The sequence below is a fragment of the Salmo trutta genome, chromosome 6 (assembly GCF_901001165.1).
Source record: "Salmo trutta chromosome 6, fSalTru1.1, whole genome shotgun sequence".
Lineage (NCBI taxonomy): Eukaryota > Metazoa > Chordata > Actinopteri > Salmoniformes > Salmonidae > Salmo > Salmo trutta.
The window spans coordinates 23,354,175-23,373,628 of record NC_042962.1 but is presented as its reverse complement, the minus strand read 5'-3'; the positions used below and the strand labels follow the sequence as shown (position 1 = coordinate 23,373,628).

General features: G+C 42.9%; 1 protein-coding gene across 1 annotated transcript in view; it reads left to right on the top strand.

Annotated features, from left to right (window-relative positions):
• myo3a (myosin IIIA) overlaps positions 1 to 19,454 on the top strand; it is an 80,368-nt gene that overhangs the window by 19,043 nt on the left and 41,871 nt on the right. Inside the window, exons 4-5 of the mRNA XM_029755810.1 lie at positions 13,801 to 13,905; positions 14,067 to 14,166. Coding sequence (XP_029611670.1) covers positions 13,801 to 13,905; positions 14,067 to 14,166 — 205 coding nt within the window. The remainder of the gene's footprint in view (positions 1 to 13,800; positions 13,906 to 14,066; positions 14,167 to 19,454) is intronic.

The window sequence follows — 19,454 nt, the reverse complement described above, 5'->3', positions numbered from 1 at the left end:
GCTGGTGTAACTGAGTCAGGTTTGTAGGCCTCCTTGCTCGCACACGCTTTTTCAGTTCTGCCCACACATTTTCTATAGGATTGAAGTAAAACGAGTTCTATATCGACATAACCTGAATGGCCGCTCAGCAAGGAAGAAGCCACTGCTCCAAAACCACCATAAAAAAAGCCAGACTATAGTTTGCAACTGCACACACGGACAAAGATCATACTTTTTGGAGAAATGTCCTCTGGTCTGATGAAACAAAAATAGAACTGTTTGGCCATAATGACCATTGTTATTTTTGGAGGAAAAAGGGGGAGGCTTGCAAGCCAAAGAACACCATCCCAACCGTGAAGCACAGGGGTGGCAGCATCATGTTGTGGGGGTGCTTTGCTGCAGGAGGGACTGGTGCACTTCACAAAATAGATGGCATCATGAGACAGGAAAATGATGTGGATATATTGAAGCAACAGCTCAAGACATCAGTCAGGAAGTTTAAGCTTGCTCGCTAATGGGTCTTCCAAATGGACAATGACCCCAAGCATACTTCCAAAGTTGTGGCAAAATGGCTTAAGGACAACAAAGTCAAGGTATTGGAGTAGCCATCACAAAGCCCTGACCTCAATCCTATAGAAAATTTGAGGGCAGAACTGAAAAAGCGTGTGCGAGCAAGGAGGCCTAGAAACCTGTCTCAGTTACACCAGCTCTGTCAGGAGGAATGGTTCAAAATTCACCCAACTTATTGTGTGAAACTTGTGGAAGGCTACCCAAAACGTTTGACCCAAGTTAAACAATTTAAAGGCAAAGCCAATCAAATACTAATTGAGTGTATGTAAACTTCTGACCCACTGGGAATGTGATGAAAGAAATAAAAGCTGGAATAAATCATGCTCTCTACTATTATTCTGACAATTCACATTCTTAAAATAAGGTGGTGATCCTAACTGACCTAAGAGAGGCAAGTTTTACTAGGATGAATAAATATCAGGAATTGTGAAGAACTGAGTTTAAATGTATTTGCCTAAGGTGTATGTAAACTTCCGACTTCAACTGTATCGTCTGGCTCAGGCATTTTGTTTTCACATTGTCCTTTCCAGCACAGTTCGAGCAACTTATTGTGCATTCATAACCAGTTTAGCTCAGCTTGGCTCAGCTCAGCTCAGTAGTGTTTAGGGTATAGGTGTCCTGAATGCTGGCCGTCAAGGGCCACTTTATTTGCTGTTCTTCTCCAGTCAATGGTTTTAAATGATCAATTAATACAGTTTATTGACCAGAGTCGTTGATTGAAAGGTATGGATGGAAAACCAGAAAACATAACTGCTCTGGAGGACCTGAGTTGGGGATACCTTCTCTGGAGGCCCCATCATGGGAAGCTTATGTTCAGTATTGGTGTGAGTAAGACTCAACATCAGGTAAAGGATTTAGCTGAGCAATGTGCCTCAAGATTATAGCAGGTATCCCCAGGTGACCCTTTTATACAACGCACATAAACATGAACATTAAAAGATCAACATGTATAAATGTTGTTCTAACTTAACCATGTGTTGTTACAGTTTAGTAGTGAGTTTTTATGACAATACAAAGGCACAATGTCAGCAGTCCAGTAAGCTTGTCAGTGTTACTAACTATTCTATTGCAAGTACAGTGTAATGCCTCGATTAAAAAGGATTTCCTCATTTCAACATGTCAAGTCAAGCACAGTATTTGGCTGGCTCAAGAGGAAGAATAACTACAGTGAAGTCTGAGACTTTTGCCTTGCTGCTTTTTATTCAAAAAATAAAAAACAACCTTATCCTTCTGAACGTACCTCGTGTGAATTTCATGACTCAATTATGAAAACGGTGTTATTTGAGAGAAAAATTCAAGGGGGACCTTGTTGATGTTATGATTGTGAGAGGCAATGTGGCCCGTAGCTCTGCATCCTTTATATTGTATTTCCCCCAGAATGCCAAGCTCCAGACAAACGTGTTATGGAGGTCAACCTGGGTCTGAGGAAAGTGTTAGCGAGATCTGATGTGCCACTAGCTGAGCTTTTTGCTGTCTGAAATTTGACCCTCAAATTTGAGTTACTGCCGTGAAGATCGAGAGAGACTGTTTCAAATATAATATGAATGGCTGGTAATAATGGTCAGCTGACCCAAGAGGCCTGGTGGGAAAGCTCACAGCGCCAGAAGTCACACATGCTGTCTGTGTTAGATGTTCAGATTCCAGTTGTGTGTTCATCTGTGTCTAATCACATAATATCTTTGTATGTAGGGCTAGATGTAGGATATTTTCTGTATGTTACCGAACAGTGTTTGCCAGTGTAAGTGTGTGCGTTTTTGAGTTGTGTGAGTGTGATTGTGAATGTAAATGTGCACTTGCGTGTGCACGTGATTGTGTGTGCATGTGTGTCCCCGGCATTTGTTTGTGAGCCCCTGTCGAAGCATGCAGGACAAGCGGCCTCTCTGCTATGCCTCAGGGAAGGTTATTTGTTGGCCTGCTTCTTAACTGATGTTGTTCTCCGTGCCGCTGTGTTCTGTGTGATGCTTCAGCCCTAGCCTCTTTTACAAGTCTGTAATCTAAGGTAAAGTAGCCAAGCTTGAACAAAGCTCACACATTTCTGTTATCCAAGCTCAGAGGGCTTGAACATTATCATCTATCCCCTCTCTGTGTAATGCTAGCCCAGTAGATAGTTTTCACATCGCCAGCTTATGTTTCTGCCTGGCTCTCCTCAGTTTCCTTCTCGGTGGAAGGGTCGTTTAATCACCTGTCTGACTTTAGATGTCAGGCTCTTCTCTGAATGAAAGTCGGACTTCAAACCAATAATGTTACCAGCAGGAGGACAGAGGTTTTCTGTTAGCATAATCAGCATAAGCATACTCTGAATACAATGTTACCACACCATTCAGACTTCCAAAGGATACCAATCAAGGTCTGCAGTCTTAGTTAGAGTAAAGCCTATTCTGTCACAAGGCAGGTGTTGATATGTACCAATTGTGCCTTTGTTTTAAGTCCTCGCTAGGGCTCCCTGAGGTATTTCAGTGGAGCACAATTACCGCGGGTTAGAAAGCAAAGCCAGTGTTTGGGCAAGTTCAGTCAGCTTTGCTACTTTGTTTGCTCTCTATCCCCACTGTGTTTTGCATATCTGTATGCAAACTCTTTCCTCATGCAAAAACCACAAGCCAGCGGCCCAAATCCGAGAGACTAATCCACGGGGCTGAAATCACTGCCTGCCAGTCGCGTTTCTGGACGCAGTGTGTGTGTGTGTGTGTGTGTGTGTGTGTGTGTGTGTGTGTGTGTGTGTGTGTGTGTGTGTGTGTGCGTGTGCGTGTGCGTGTGCGTGTGTGTGTGTGTGTGTGTGTGTGCGTGCGTGCGTGCATGCGTGCGTGCATCTGTGTGTGTGTGAGTGTGTGTATGAGAGTGTGTGCATGTGTGTGTATTTATACAAAGGGAGAGGGGAAAATACAAAGGGACGAGGATGGGTGATAGAGGATGCAATCACCATGGTTACAGTCCTTCCTTCTGAACTGTAATTTTCCATGGTTCATTGTGACCCAGAGGATCCCCTCTCCTCATGCCACGCCGTTCATTATGACGACGATCTGCACAAATTGCATCCTTCACTTTGTTGCTTCCTCATTGGGCCTCATTGGGCTCTGCTCTTGTGCTATAACTCAGTCTCTCTAGTGGACTCCTTTATGATAGATAGCGGATGTGGGGAGATGAGGGAGCTTTCATCTTTTGCTCCCAATCTGGGTCCATTGAAGGTTTGAGACATCAACCCTATCAAAACTTCAAAGATACCAATAAAGGGACCAATTTGATTCTCTAATTGGGAATATTGTCGACCTAAATTGTATACCTTGATATTTTTGGCCCTCATAGTTGAATGGTAAACCCAAGGAGCTGTGCTATTTATGGGGCGGCAAGTAGCCTAGTGGTTAGAGCGTTGGGCCAGTAACCGAAAGGTTGCTAGATTGAATCCTCAAGGTAGAAATCTGTCGTTCTGCCCCTAACAAGGCAGTTAACCCACTGTTCCTGGACCGTCATTGTAAATAATAATTTGTTCTTACCTTACTTGCCTAGTTAAAAAAAAAAAATGTAATTCTTAAGATCTTATTTCACATGGCTTTTTAAATTTACTTGGTACTTTGTGATGAAAAAGCCATGAACTAACATAATTAGGAGTTTAGTTAGGAGTAACTTGAATTCAACTTTAATGTCCTCCTGTCTTTGAAATCAAATCAAATCAAATCAAATTGTATTTGAAATGAAATGCTTACTTACAGGCTCTAACCAACAGTGCATTTTTTTTTTAAGTATTAGGTGAACAATAGGTAAGTAAAGAAATAAAAACAACAGTAAAAAATAACAGTAGCAAGGCTATATACAGTAGCAAGGCTATAACAGCAGCGAGGCTATATACAGGCACCGGCTTGGGGGTAAAAGCTGTTGAGAAGCCTTTTGGTCCTAGACTTGGCACTCCGGTACCGCTTGCCATGCAGTAGCAGAGAGAACAGTCTATTACTGGGGTGGCTGGGGTCTTTGACAATTTGTAGGGCCTTCCTCTGACACCGCCTGTATGGCAGGCAGCTTAGCCCCAGTGATGTACTGGGTCATACGCACTACCCTCTGTAGTGCCTTGCGGTCGGAGGCCGAGCAGTTGCCGTACCAGGCAGTGATGCGACCAGTCAGGATGCTCTCGATGTTGCAGCTGTAGAACCTTTTGAGGATCTGACCCATGCCAAATCTTTTTAGTTTCCTGAGGGGGAATAGGCTTTGTTGTGCCCTCGTGCCCAACTGTCTTGGTGTGTTTGGACCATTCTAGTTTGTTGGTGATGTGGACACCAAGGTACTTGAAGCTCTCAACCTGCTCCACTACAGCCCTGTCAATGAGAACGGGGGCGTGCTCGGTCCTCCTTTTCCTGTAGTCCACAATCATCTCCTTAGTCTTGGTTACGTTGAGGGATAGGTTGTTATTCTGGCACCACCCGGCCAGGTCTCTGACCTCCTCCCTATAGGCTGTCTCGTAGTTGTCGGTGCTCAGGCCTACCACTGTAGCGTCGTCTGCAAACTTAATGATGGTGTTGGAGATGGGCCTGGCCATGCAGCCATGGGTGAACAGGGAGTACAGGAGGGGACTGAGCACACATCCCTGAGGGGCTCCAGTGTTGAGGATCAGCGTGGCAGATGTGTTGCTACCTACCCTCACCACCTGGGGGCGGCCCGTCAGGAAGTGCAAGATCCAGTTGCAGAGGGAGATGTTTAGTCCCAGGATCCTTAGCTTAGTGATGAGCTTTGAGGGTACAATGGTGTTGAACTCTGAGCTGTAGTCAATGAATAGCATTCTCACATAGGTGTTCCTTTTGTCCAGGTGGGAAAGGGCAGTGTGGAGTGCAATAGAGATTGCATCATCTGTGGATCTGTTTGAGCGGTATGCAAATTGGAGTGGGTCTAAGGTTTCTGGGATAATGGTGTTGATGTGAGCCATTGTCCGCCTTTCAACGCACTTCATGGCTATGGATGTGAGTGCTACGGGTCTGTAGTCATTTAGGCAGGTTGCCTTCATGTTCTTGGGCACAGGGACTGTGGTGGTCTGCTTGAAACATGTTCGTATTACAGACTCAATCAGGCACATGTTGAAAATGTCAGTGAAGACACCTGCCAGTTGGTCAGCACATGCTTGGAGCACACATCCTTGTAATCCGTCTGGCCCCGCAGCCTTGTGAATGTTGACCTGTTTAAAGGTCTTACTCACGTCGGCTTCGGAGAGCATGCTCACACAGTCGTCCGGAACAGCTAATGCTCTCATGTATGCCTCAGTGTTGCTTGCCTCGAAGCGAGCATAGAAGTGATTTAGGTCTGGTAGGGTCGTGTCACTGGGTAGCTTGCGGCTGTGCTTCCCTTTGTAGTCTGCAATAGTTTGCAAGCCCGGAGCCGGTGTAGTACAATTCAATCTTAGCCCTGTATTGACGCTTTGCCTGTTTGACAGTTCGTCGGAGGGCATAGCAGGATTTCTTATAAGCTTCCGGCTTAGAGTCCCACACCTTGAAAGCGGCAGCTCTACCCTTTAGCTCAATGCGAATGTTGCCTGTAATCCATGGCTTCTGGTTGGGGTATGTATGTACAGTCACTGTGGGGACGACGTCCTCGATGCACTTATTGATAAAGCCAGTGACTGATGATAAAGCCAGTGACTGATGTGGTGTACTCCTCAATGACATCGGAAGAATCCCAGAACATGTTCCAGTCTGTGATAGCAAAACACACAAAGCAGTGTTTCAGTCCCTTATTATCAATTATGCAAACAACCTCTATAACGTCAGCCCAATGTTACATTTTGTATTATTATCTTTGTGATACTAATAGCTCTTCCAGCATCGTATTAGTCATAAATTGATATTGCTGTCTATTCTGTGCCCATGTTGTATTTATGATTTTCATTTTAATCAGTGGACATTAGTCTTCTCCTCGCTAACAGCACATAACACATTGCTAATTAAGTGATAATGCCTGAGAAGCTGGTGTTCGGAGGATATATTGGCACAGGTGTTGTGTACCATCATATTCAAATAATGATTGACATATTTTCATTAAAGACGTTAATTTGATTAATATATTCATACTATTTAATCCTTCCATGAGATATAGTCCTGACACAAATCTAGGGTTGCTACCCAAGCCGGCTGGTTGTTCATTCTATCGGTTAAGTTGCCAGAGACGAGACCCAGTCGTGAAGTCTTTTCGTTCTCAATCTATGGACCTTCATTCTAAATGTTTCGTTGCCATGATGGCTAGCAACATTCTTATCCCTTGCTTGCTGGCTAGACAACTTCGGCTAACACAGTCATGTCAAACAGTGCAGCCAGAATAACAGCAAAGTGCAGCATTTGTGTTTGATTAAGCTGTTTTCTAGTGACATTTATTTCGATACATCCATAACAATGAGCTAATGATGTGCGATTTTGCCTGGCATAGAATATTTGCTCTCTCGCCAGGACACTGTTCAGAGGAGCTAGCCAACTACACAGCTAACACAATCACATAAAACTGAAGCTGGAATGACAGCAAACCAGCTGCATTTAGTTTCTTTTGACCTCTTTTTCCACTGACATTTCTTTGTATATATCCATAAAAAGGATGCTGGTTCATGATTTCGACTGTCTGAGTAAAGCTGCCTGCTTGTCTGTCTCGTCTAGATTCCCAACATCTTCATTATGGTGGAACAGCTGCAAATTGAGTTTTGATATTGAAACAATGTTGCAAACGTCGGAGAGATAGACGGCAACGTTTATACAAATCTCAGCTATTTTTTGTGGTGGAGATCAAGTTTATAAATTGCCTGGTTGGGCTGATCAGACAGTGGATTGGGCAGTGAGATAGAACAGTAAATAGGCATTTTAACGTCATAGCCTTAGCCAGTGGTAACTTTAAGTTTTAACCAATCAGCATCCAGGATTACACCCACCTGTTGTATAAAAGAAAATAAGGCCTCGAGTGCCAGGGAGTGAAGTGGTTGGCAGGATAATGCTAGCATCTTGGGTAGTTCTGGCTTCACATATGTTTTTAATCTCTGCACCCAGAATCAAATAATGCGTGTGTGCTGGTCAGCTACTTAACAAATGTATAGTGGTTTGTCTGATACGAGTGACTTCCTATGTGCAGGGCTAGCTATACCTATGCCTGACTACTACTGTTTCCCCTCACTGAGTTTCTACACAATGTCGAGGTTCCAGTTCCTCACAGAGATACGGTGCCTAATGACACCCTGTCTTACACTTACAGCGTGTGCTTTTGGAAGTCATCGAATCAAATCAAATTTTATTTGTCACATACACGTGTTTAGCAGATGTTATTGCGGGTGCGGCGAAATGAGTAAAGGTAAGCCGATGTAAAAATACTTGTAGCCATGTCATTCAGTATCACAGCTCAAAGGATAACCTCTGAGCTGATAACACCAGACTTAAACTTTAATGCAAACTCTTATGTAGGTAAGCTAGTTGAACAGCAATACGCCCAAACAATGGTTAGTGTCATCAGTAGTGCCATTATCACAGTGTTATGGCAGTTGCCGTCAGCTTTTACATATTGTTACATACATGGCTAAATATCGTCCAGACTTATTTTCAAACCAATGAAAAGGATCCAAAACAACCAAACAATTACCGTGAAGCACGTTGGCATGATAAGTATTGGAGCACACTGCAACCATCAATTCTATGACCACCATCCCACCATAATAATGAAGGATCATCGCAGCGATGGCATGTTTAATGCAGATAAACTAACAGGGGGGAGATTGCGTTCATTATACACCAGGAGACATAAATATTGAGACAGCGATCCCTATGATAGGGGTAGATAATTGTTCCGTCTGTGAAATGAGCTGAGAAGATGGATCCGTGGTCTGACGTTTAAATAGCCCGGCACTCTGCTTTTTTACTCACATATATCAATCATTGTGTGCCGCTGCTTCAAACCCTCGGCCGCTCTGCCCTTGTGTACCCAATACCTTCATTTGAACAGCAATCCAGTGCTCTGTTCTACACTTTAAGCTGTGAAATCATTTCATATAAGGTGCTAATAACATGCGTCTAATCATGTTTCATTTTATTTTTTTGAAACACACTGTTTGTCTTTCAGCTCTGTTGTCTTCAAGCCTGCATTTTACTCCCTTAAAAACACTGTCCTTATTCTCCCTGACTCCAAGTCGTCTCCAACTCTGGCCGTTATTGATTGACAATGAGGTCTATAATGGCTTTGTTTGTTAGGGCTTTAAACTAAACACAGTCAGAAATCAGAGACCTTGGCCTGAGGACCAAACACGCACACCGTGCACTCACACACACACGTATACACACACAGACACACACGCACACGCACACACACAATGATAAAACATCCTTTTTGTTACAAGTTGAAAAGTAACAAAGGAAAACGTGAGATATGTACATGTTGAAAAAAAAATTGCGTGTCTGTTCTTACAAGAAATCTTTGTGTCCTTTTATGGAGACATCGCTTTGTGCTGCAGTAAACATAGATCTGCACAATTATACTGCTCAATATAACTAGCTGCACCTGTAGAGAAAACGTCTCCAAGCTTAAAATGGAATGCCCAATCAAAAGAGGTGGGTATGGAGAGGGGGGGGGGGGGGCATACATATTTGTGACATCCTCATCATCTTTTCTTCTTCTTTTTTTCATGGTCTTTGATCCATTAAAAACATTTACATGACAAAAGCAGCACCTGATCTGTATTGGATCATCTCCTGTTCTGTTTCGAGGCATACTGGCCAAACCTTTGAGCTGACAAAGAAGAACTATGGTGATTCACAATATGCATTTCTTTTGAAGCTGTCTTGTTGCATTGTGGTGATTGGTTAAGGTCCACATATCCTATAGGCGGGATCATCATGTGATGACTCATAGTACCCACTGACAGCTCTTAGCTAATGATTGACAGGACCCAGTATAGCAATGATGATGACCCAGTATGGAGCTCAGAAAGCTTCATATCCCTACTACTAGTTAGCTATCATCATCGGCGTTTCCACTAGTTACCACAACCACAAAGTCAAAATGTCTATATCGTAAAAAATTCAGCAAAACCAAAATGTGCTTTTGTCTTTATTTAAGGTTAGAGTTAGGCATAAGGTTGGCAGTGTGGTTAGGGTTAAGGTTAGGTTTAACATCTGATTTGAAGAAAATAGATTGAAATAGGTGGGGTTTATGACTTTACGGTTGTGGTAACTAGTTTGTGTATTTCATACCATCCCTCCATTTTTATTGTGGGTATAAATAGCAGGCTAAGACTTTTAAATCCAACAGCTAGTCTAGCAGAAGGTAGGGGGATGGAGCCGGTGATGGCAGCTAACAGTATTAGCCCCTAAGTCTCAAGTCATTTCCATACAACATGTGAAGAAATATGCTGATGTCTTGTCCAAAGCTGACTGTAATAATGTTGTGCTCACAGTCTCTCGCGGGGAGATAACCATGAGGTTTCAAAACGAAGCCAATATCTGACAAAGTATATTTTCTTCGTGTAGACTTGTCTGAACTCTGGGGATATTTGACCAATGTTGACAGAAGAGCCAGTTCCTTCTGATTTGATGGGTTCTGGTTTAGGGCCAAATGCGGGTATTGATGGAATTAGCTATTTCTGGATGTGTACCTGTAACAGTAGTTGGCAACATGACTTGAAGTGACTCAAATGCAAGAACTTAATAAGCTAATATGCTACATCTAGGTAATCCCAAATAGAAAACAATGTAGCTAAGTGTGAAATTTCACACGTCGTCTTTAGTCAGCCAGCGGGGGCGACTGCCTCTTTCAACATGTCCAAAATAATTAATGTTGGCGTTAAATGGGGCACTCTAGAAGACCAAACAGTGTGGCTGGGAGAGAGAGCGCTAACGTTTAGCTTGGCTAATGCCATGGCCCTGGATCCTAGCTAGCTCATTAAAATGGATCGGTCTGCCTTGCCCTGTGTAATTTAATGATGACAGGTGATCTCGTCAGTGATGTGGACTCTGACGTCAGGCTCAGCCGGCTCTCTGAGACGCTCCTGTCTGCAGAGGCTTCTGATACGCTCTGCTTGACTGCAGTCTGTCTACAAAGGCTGATAGGAAATAGCCGGGGCTTGCAGGAAGTAAGGTGAAGTATTACTGTTACAGTTTCTGGAATACTGGGGTTTTGACTGAGCTTCTATTTAACAATGTTTTTCCATATCATCAGGACAGAAACAGACAGACAGACAGACAGACAGACAGACAGACAGACAGACAGACAGACAGACAGACAGACAGACAGACAGACAGACAGACAGACAGACAGACAGACAGACAGACAGACATGCAGAGACAACACACCATGGTTTAGTCTTTGCGTGGGCAAATCAGTTCGCCCATGTTCAGCCCTCTAGGGGTCTGTGTGAAGCTCTCACATGTGAAGGGTGCTTGACATCATCTGACTTCCCTAACAATACACCACCTGGCTGCCACACATCTTGTCTGTCGTCATCACGTCTTGTCGTCCGTATCTAAGTGTTGAAGGAAACATAAGAAAACAGGAGAATTTAAGCATATCAAAGCATCACGTCTACAGTCATGACCAAAATTACTGGCACCCTTGATAAAGATGAGCAAAAAAGACAAATACTGAGCTATATTGTGTGTTCCCAAAAAATTCAGAAATGCTATTATTTTCTGCCAACACAACTGCTCAGATTTTATTTAACAAGGTATCTTTTTATTTTTGTAGATTTTTACGTGCCAAAATGATTGGCACCACTGTTTTTATTACTACGGCAGGATAACAACACTGAGCCGTTAGACCAATCCATCTTTCCAGCTCCTTCATGTCCTTCATCTGTGTTTACGGACTGCCCTCTTCAATTGAAACCACAGGTTTTCAATGGGTTTCAAGTCTGGAGACTGAAATGGCCATTGCAAATGTTGATTTTACACATTTACATTACATTTTAGTCATTTAGCAGACGCTCTTATCCAGAGCGACTTACAGTAGTGAATACATTTCATACATTTTTATTTTTTTTCCCGTACCGTATTTTGCGGTCAATTAACCATTTCTTTGTGGATTTTGATTAGTTCTTGGGGTTATTGTCTTGCTGGAAGATCCACTTGCAGCCAAGTTTCAGCCTCCTGGTAGAGGCAACCAGTTTTTTTGGCTAAAATGTCCTGGTACTGGGTAAAGTTCATTGTGTCGTTGACCTCATCAAGGCCAGTGGACGAGTGGAAGCAAAATAGCCCCATAACTTCAAAGCTCGGATGCCATATTTTACTGTTAGTATGGGGTTCTTTTCTGTATTATGCATCCTTCTTTCGATGACAAATTGTTTTGGGGCTCTTTGGCCACACACACCAGTGGTTGAAACCGGGCAGCAATAATTTTGACCCCTATCTTTTTTATAGTAATTTCATTTTTTTGTGAGTCATTTTATTAGTTTCAAATAATATAGCTTTCAAATGTTTTGGAGCATACAATATAGCTCAGTATTTGTCTTTTTTGCTCATCTTTATCAAGGGTGCCAATAATTACGGCCATGACTGTATATTCCAACCGTTTCCTTTCCCCTTCTCCCATTTAAAAAGTGCACACTGTGTACTGTAAACTGTAGGCTAAGTGGAACAGGCAAATTACAACTCCCTGTGGTTAGCTCAATGAATGCATGTAACTGGCAGAGAAACATGAGGGCAGAACCACAGTGCACAATGGCTTTGGGCCATGTGGACAGAATGTTAATGAGATCAGAAAATGGCTCTTGGTCTTTTTGGGAACTCCTTACAAAGTCACAAACAGAGAAGCTATCTATAAAAGCCTGGTCGTGTTACTGCATTTTTCCTCGATCCATTTCCCATCCTCATATATTTGGGGAATTTAGTATTAAAACATTGTTTTTGTTTGCATTTCCATGACCTGTGAATGATCATGGAAACAAATATCACAAAAACGGTATAAACTCTATGTAACTTGTTACCGTTACATCATAGTAGACATGATTGCATTGATGATTACACTTTGTGTTTTGTGACTCACTCTGAGAATTATGGTGAAACATTTTTAGGTTGTCCTCCACAAGAGGGTGCTTCTAATTTTCTGTAACCACTGCGTTTTCTTCCCTCATTATCCTTTCAATTCCCAAGCGAGACAGAGATGTCTCTGATTATAGGAGTATAAGTGTTCTATGCATAATTAGACAAATAGAAATTTCCCTTTTAGAATGCTAAATGCTTTTATGCATGCAATTCCTCATGAAAACGCAGGCAAAACAAGTACCACTTCTGAGAGTGCATAGACAAAATATTTATTGCTTGATTCAAGCTTCCCACTGATGCAGATGAGATGTCATTGCATCAGTCTATAAAGTACTTAGACACAGCTACTTAGATTGTACTATTATGTGGCACTCTGTTTCCTCCACATCTCAGTCGGCACTCAAGGGCGTTTTCTCTTTATCTGGAGGTCAGGTGATGACAGCCCAAAATAATGGGGTATTATTGTTGCCTTGGCAACACGTAGGGCAATTTTCTGTGGTTTTCTGTGATTTTTCAGGCAGGCATTGACATTGATAATCGAGCCACAGCTCACTTTAAGGAGATAGATTCTACTACTCACACTGTAACATAGCAACCTTACGTAGTATGCAGAAAGTTACATTTCTTCATACGAGAGATTTGTTGTGTAATCAAGCTTAGGTTTTATTTAAAAAAATTGTAGTGTAAAATGAGCACTGATTACTTGGTATTGAAAACAAATCCAATGACTCAAGTCTGTGTTCCCTTGAAATGCTGCTCAGTAAAGCTCTCTGCCAAATGTATACTTTAAAACACTTTTCATGGGTTTTCATCAAGGCATATGCATATGCATGGATTTTAATCTTCCTGACAGAAATAGTCTCCAAAGTAGGCGGAGGTGCTTGATTCGAGGACCTCGATTCGCACATCTTTAATAATTACAGTTTAGTCATCACAAAGCCGATTATACCCCTCTTAGGAGAATCTGCATTTTCTCTATACGCACGATTCCTTCCTCCCCCTAAGCTGTTTCAAATAGATAAGTGTAGAGAGATTGAACAAAATAATCAACTATCACCACCATGGTCTTCAGAGCTTTGAAGATTCCTTCTGAAATCTTAATTTTGTACCCAGCGCTTTTATCAGAGGGGTGTTACACAATGCGAAGCTACAGTATGCACATCTAGATGTGGCATATCTAGGTTTAAGCTTATTGTCTCGGCTTTGGCCAGAATATGCTGACTCACGCTTACGGTTTAGTAAAGGAAAGCCATTGTCTTCTCTCTTTCTTATGTGCCTGTAGCTCTGCAATGGAGGTTCGGTGACAGACCTGGCCAAAGGCATGCTGAAGAGAGGGGACAGAATGGATGAGGCGATCATTGCCTATATCATACACGAGGCCCTCACGGTAAGCACGCTCTTTGAACGGTGGATGGACTTGTGACAGAGAGAGAGAGATAGGGAGATAGAGAGCGAGAAACAAAGACTGAAAATTACTTTTCCCTACTATGAGTTGAATGGCCCTCTTTCCGAAGACTTACTATATTACTACTATCTCTACTGTTACAGGGTCTCCATCACCTGCACATCAACAAGACCATCCACCGGGATGTCAAAGGCAACAACATCCTACTGACCACACAAGGAGGGGTGAAGCTGGTGGACTTTGGTACGCTCTGTGGTGTGTGTGTGTGTGTGTGTGTGTGTGTGTGTGTGTGTGTGTGTGTGTGTGTGTGTGTGTGTGTGTGTGTGTGTGTGTGTGTGTGTGTGTGTGTGTGTGTGTGTGTGTGTGTGTGTGTGTGTGTGTGTCTGTGCGGCTCAGTATATTGTGTTCATTTGTCAGCGGTCGATATGTGCCTACGTGTCTGTGATATTGCCGATGGATCAAATCCATTACCCCAAATTGTTTGCCACCTTAATTGGCTTACATTTATTTTCTTATCCAGGGTGGAATACGTTTACCCGGTGGTGGGAAGGTGGTAGGTGGGTAGCCGCAAATACATTTCCATTAGACGCAGTGTCTCCTACATTTGGCCTCACCGCAGAGGACATTGTTGTTATTCGCTCTGTGTTAGCAATGCAGCGCCGATTTGTTTCGTGTTATTCTTAACCAAATGAAGCTCTCTGTGCACTAGCCAGAGTCTGAATAAGGAGAAGTGATTCAGGCCATTTCCAGCAGTGACTCAGCGAAGCTCCATTGGGGCCTGAAAAGCAGCATGCCTCTTTCCATTACAGCTGAATCTCCTCTTTATTCAGGCTGTTAAGCGAAGCTTCTCTTAAAAGCATCAACCTGCGCATGTCACTGCCTCCCTCTCTTCCCTCACTTCAACCAATGAGTAATGGGTCTTATGAATTTTTGTCGGCTCCATAGAAATTCCACGAATGACACACTTTGCCCATTTGCGCACTTTGTTGCCGCTCCTCTGTTTAACACTTCCATTAACGAGGTATTCACTTCTGAGGAGGCTCCACTTTAGCTATAAGCTACTCTCAAGTGATACTCTCATGACTCGCCGTGCTCGCCCAATCCCTCAGTAAGATGGTTGCCACCCCGGCTTCAGTCCGTATCAGCCCCAGTGCAGAGGCAATGTAAAGACGCTAATTACTTTGGGGGAATTCTGGGTAGTGGAGAGATAACGGGGAAGCTTGGCGTTCACGCAATGAGGGTAGGAAGGGGGGTAGGAGGAGGAGGGTGAACCCGGACATATGAAATGAGCAGATAGGAGGAGCAGACACCACAGAGGGAAAGAGAGAGGGAGATAGTGATGACTCACAACCCCACAGAGAGAAAGAGAGAGGGAGACAGTGATGACTCATGACCCCACAGAGCGAAAGAGAGAGGAAGATAGTGATGACTCACAACCCCACAGAGAGAAAGAGAGAGGAAGGTAGTGATGACTCACAACCCCACAGAGCGAAAGAGAGAGGGAGACAGTGATGACTCATGACCCCACAGAGCGAAAGAGAGAGGAAGATAGTGATGACTCATGACCCCACAGAGAGAAAGAGAGAGGGAGACAGTGATGACTCATGACCCCACAGAGAGAAAGAGAGAGGCAGATAGTGATGACTCATGACCCCACAGAGAGAAAGCGAGCGGGAGATAGTGATGACTCATGACCCCACAGAGAGAAAGCGAGCGGGAGATAGTGATGACTCATGCTTCAAAGATCCCCTGGCTCCGTCAAAGTCAGTCAACAGAAAAACATTGTTTGGTCAGGATAGTAAAGTCATGGTAGACTATAGAAAAGCTATGGTGTTGTTACAGAGAAGCTGTCGTTTAGACACACAATGTGCTCCTTCCACTCTGTTGTTTAATATTTCACTCACCACATTCCCAATGAATACTGTGTCTGAATTCAATCAAACCTGCACTCCAGGAAACACACTGTACCCCTCCCTTTCAAATGACCCTTCTGCATGATCTGATTTAGCGAAGTCCACCACACAAATACTAGTGCTACACTCTACAATATGAATACAGAGTTAGGAGGGGACCTATTAACAACTAGGAGTGTTTGAGGCTGTCTGAGTATCCCATGGTCAGATTCATGTGATCAAGCATGCCTTTATTTTGATAAGCACCCCATCAGAAATAAATAACGCCCCATACGTTTGTACAGAGATACAGAGATCTGTGTTTAACAGTGTAGTGTTATGCTGGTTTCATCAGTGTTTACCAAAATGTCATGCATTTAAAACAATTCTAATTTGCAAGTTCTCTTACAGGAAGTGCACATCGACAGATTTTTCACCTAGTCAGCTCAGGGATTCGAACCAGCGACCTTTTGGTTACTGACCAAACGCTCTTAACCGCTAGGCTACTTGCCGCGTAAATATGTGTTGCTATGACAAAAACAAAGATTGTCATGGGAACAGAGAAGAGTTTGTTATGTTTCCGCATTTAGCTTCAAATGTGCTGTCATTATGGTGAGAATCACCCAAATCCTCTTCCACTGAGTTAATGTAGTCTACTCTTGTTGGGGTTGGCGACCCATGTTATCTCACCCACTGTGGAAACGAAAAGACACTCAACTGCACATTTATTCAAATAGGATTTCATGCTGTGCAGGAAAAATTGTATTTTGCTTCTCTCCTGAATCCTGGTAACTGATTTTGATAAGAGAAAGGCTGGGGAATATATAAACGGGCACATTTATACGTGGAGCTACAGACAGACAGACAGACAGACAGACGGCCTAGAGCGACGAAATAGACGGACAATGGTGATATAGGGGGCTGGGCATAGGTGGCTAGGAGAGGGACACAGAGAGAGAGAGAGAGAGAGAGAGACAGGAGGGACACGTGCTCCACGCGTGTCCTGCGTCACACCGAGGCTAATAGTTTTCCATGTGGGGGACTGGCACGTCCCACGCTACACTAAGCAGCTGAAAAGATAAAACCCCTGCAGTGACTCATCACCACCCTGAGAAGAAAGAAGCCCTGAAAAAGAGAAGAAGAATATGGATGGAGGCCATCTTTTCAGTTTCTTAATGAATATGCTAATTGACAGTGTTTTCTCTCTGATGATTATTAAGGGTGTTCCGCCGGGCCCTGCCTCTGGGTAATGTTGTAGAAAAAGGACGGCCACGGGGGCTTTTTATAGGGCCGTCTTTGTGCATACGTGTCAGGGCCTCGTAACCATTTAATCACACATAATGAAATGGTTAAATACTGGTTAATATGTGTGAACGTATGTGTGTGTGTGTGTGTGTGTGTGTGTGTGTGTGTGTGTGTGTGTGTGTGTGTGTGTGTGTGTGTGTGTGTGTGTGTGTGTGTGTGTGTGTGTGTGTGTTTGTGTGTGTGTGTGTGTGTATGTAAGCAGGTAGCCTAGTGATTAAGAGCATTGGGCCGGTACCCGAATGGTTGCTGGTTTGAATCCCAGTTCTGACTAGGTGAAAAGTCTGTCGATGTGCCCTTGAGCAAGGCACTTAACCCAAGTCGCTCTGATAAATGACTCACATGTGTCTGTGTACCGACTATCTGTGCAAATGTTTCTGCTAGTGACGTGTATGCGTTCGTGCATGCATCGTTTGTGTGTGTGCATGCATGAACGTGTGTGCATGTGCACGTGCAGCACAGTGTGTCAGCCCTGTGTATATCCCCTCCTGCATATAATCCTAATCCCTTTTGATGTTTGCTACAGCACCGTTGAGAATCTGCTGCTTACTGCATTCCTTCTCCTGGCTATTCATTCCATCCAGAATTCAGTTTAACCCATTCAACAAGGTAGTCCTCGGAGAGATATCCACCATACACTCTTTACAAATAACATCATTTTACACTCTAGTTCATTCATATTTACTATACAGTTACATACAGCATAGATAAAACAAATATGAACATTGTTTGACAAATTTGTGATTTGTTGACTCAGATGTAGTGTACTGTATGCTGTATATTAATCTATGCTAGCAACACGTCATATACTGTATTGTAAGTACTTTGTAATTCTCCAGTTGTCTGTTTAAACATGTAAGCACCTAGTAACCACATAGCTATTTGTTGATGCACAGCTTCTCTCTCAGTCCACAGTAGTCTTGCTGCATTCTGTTGATAACCTCGTGCTCATCGGTGGATTCAGTTCAAGCTGCTCCTCTACCACCTACTGCAGCTTCACACTGATTTGTCTGGACTGGAGTCTGGAGTCACGACTGTGGCTCGGCCTGTCGTTGATTGTCCAGACATTTTGATATTAACACATGAGCAGTGGTGGAAAAAGTACCCAATTTTCATACTTGAGTATGAAAAGTAAAGATACCTTAATCGAAAATGACTAAAGTGAAAATGAAAATCACCCAGTAAAGTACTACTTGAGTAAAAGTCTAAAGTATTTGGTTTTAAATATATTTAAGTATCAAAAGTAAAAGTATAAATCATTTCAAATTCCTTATTTTAAGCAAACCAGACGGCATCATTTTCTTGTTTTTTAAATTGACAGATAGCCAGTAGCACACTCCAACACTCAGACATCATTTACAAATGAAACGTGTGTTTAGTGAGTCTGCCAGATCAGGCAGCAGGGATGACAAGGGATGGTCTCTTGATAAGTGCGTAAATTTGACAATTTTTCTGTCATGCTAAGCATACAAAATGTAACGAGTACTATATGGAAATGTATGGAGTAAAAACTATATTATTTTCTTTAGGAATGTAGTGAAGTAAAAGTTAAACGGTAAAGTAAAGTACAGATACCCCAAAAAACGACTTAAGTAGTACATTGAAGTATTTTTACTAAAGTACTTTACACCACTGCACATGAGTGTTACACACACATCATGTGTGTAACATCCTCCTACCCTCACAACTGTGAAGGTAGGAAGAGAAAGCAGCCTTCTGCTCATGGCTATGGCCACAGTGAAGAGCCGACACATAGTCCTATTCAGATTGACTGGACATTTAGAATAACTCTTTGTTAAATATCCACCATAGACATAGCTGTTTGAAATGTATACAGTCTCCTTTCAAAATGACCAGAAGATAATGTGAACACTTACCAAATAATCCCAATTAAATCATGTCATGGTTTGAATGGGTTAGTCAGTATTGTGTAGATTAGAAAGCAAATGCTAATATAGTCATTCTGAGGTTTGTTCATGATGGATCTCTAGTCAAATGCACTGCTAAATTCACCTGGGGGTATTTGTAATGCAAAGCAATCCATCATTTGCTTGAGAGCTATCACAAGTTGGCGTGTGTATAGGCTATGTGTGTGTGTGTGTGTGTGTGTGTGTGTGTGTGTGTGTGTGTGTGTGTGTGTGTGTGTGTGTGTGTGTGTGTGTGTGTGTGCGCGTGCGTGCGTGCGTGTGTGTGCGTGCGTGCACACGTCTGTTTTTGTTCAATGTCACCATGGCTAACAGAGTGGGTTTGGAATTTCGTTTACTTCATCCATCCCAGCTGGAATATGAATATCACTTCACTCTTTGACCCAATGACAGCTCATCATCGGAACCAGCT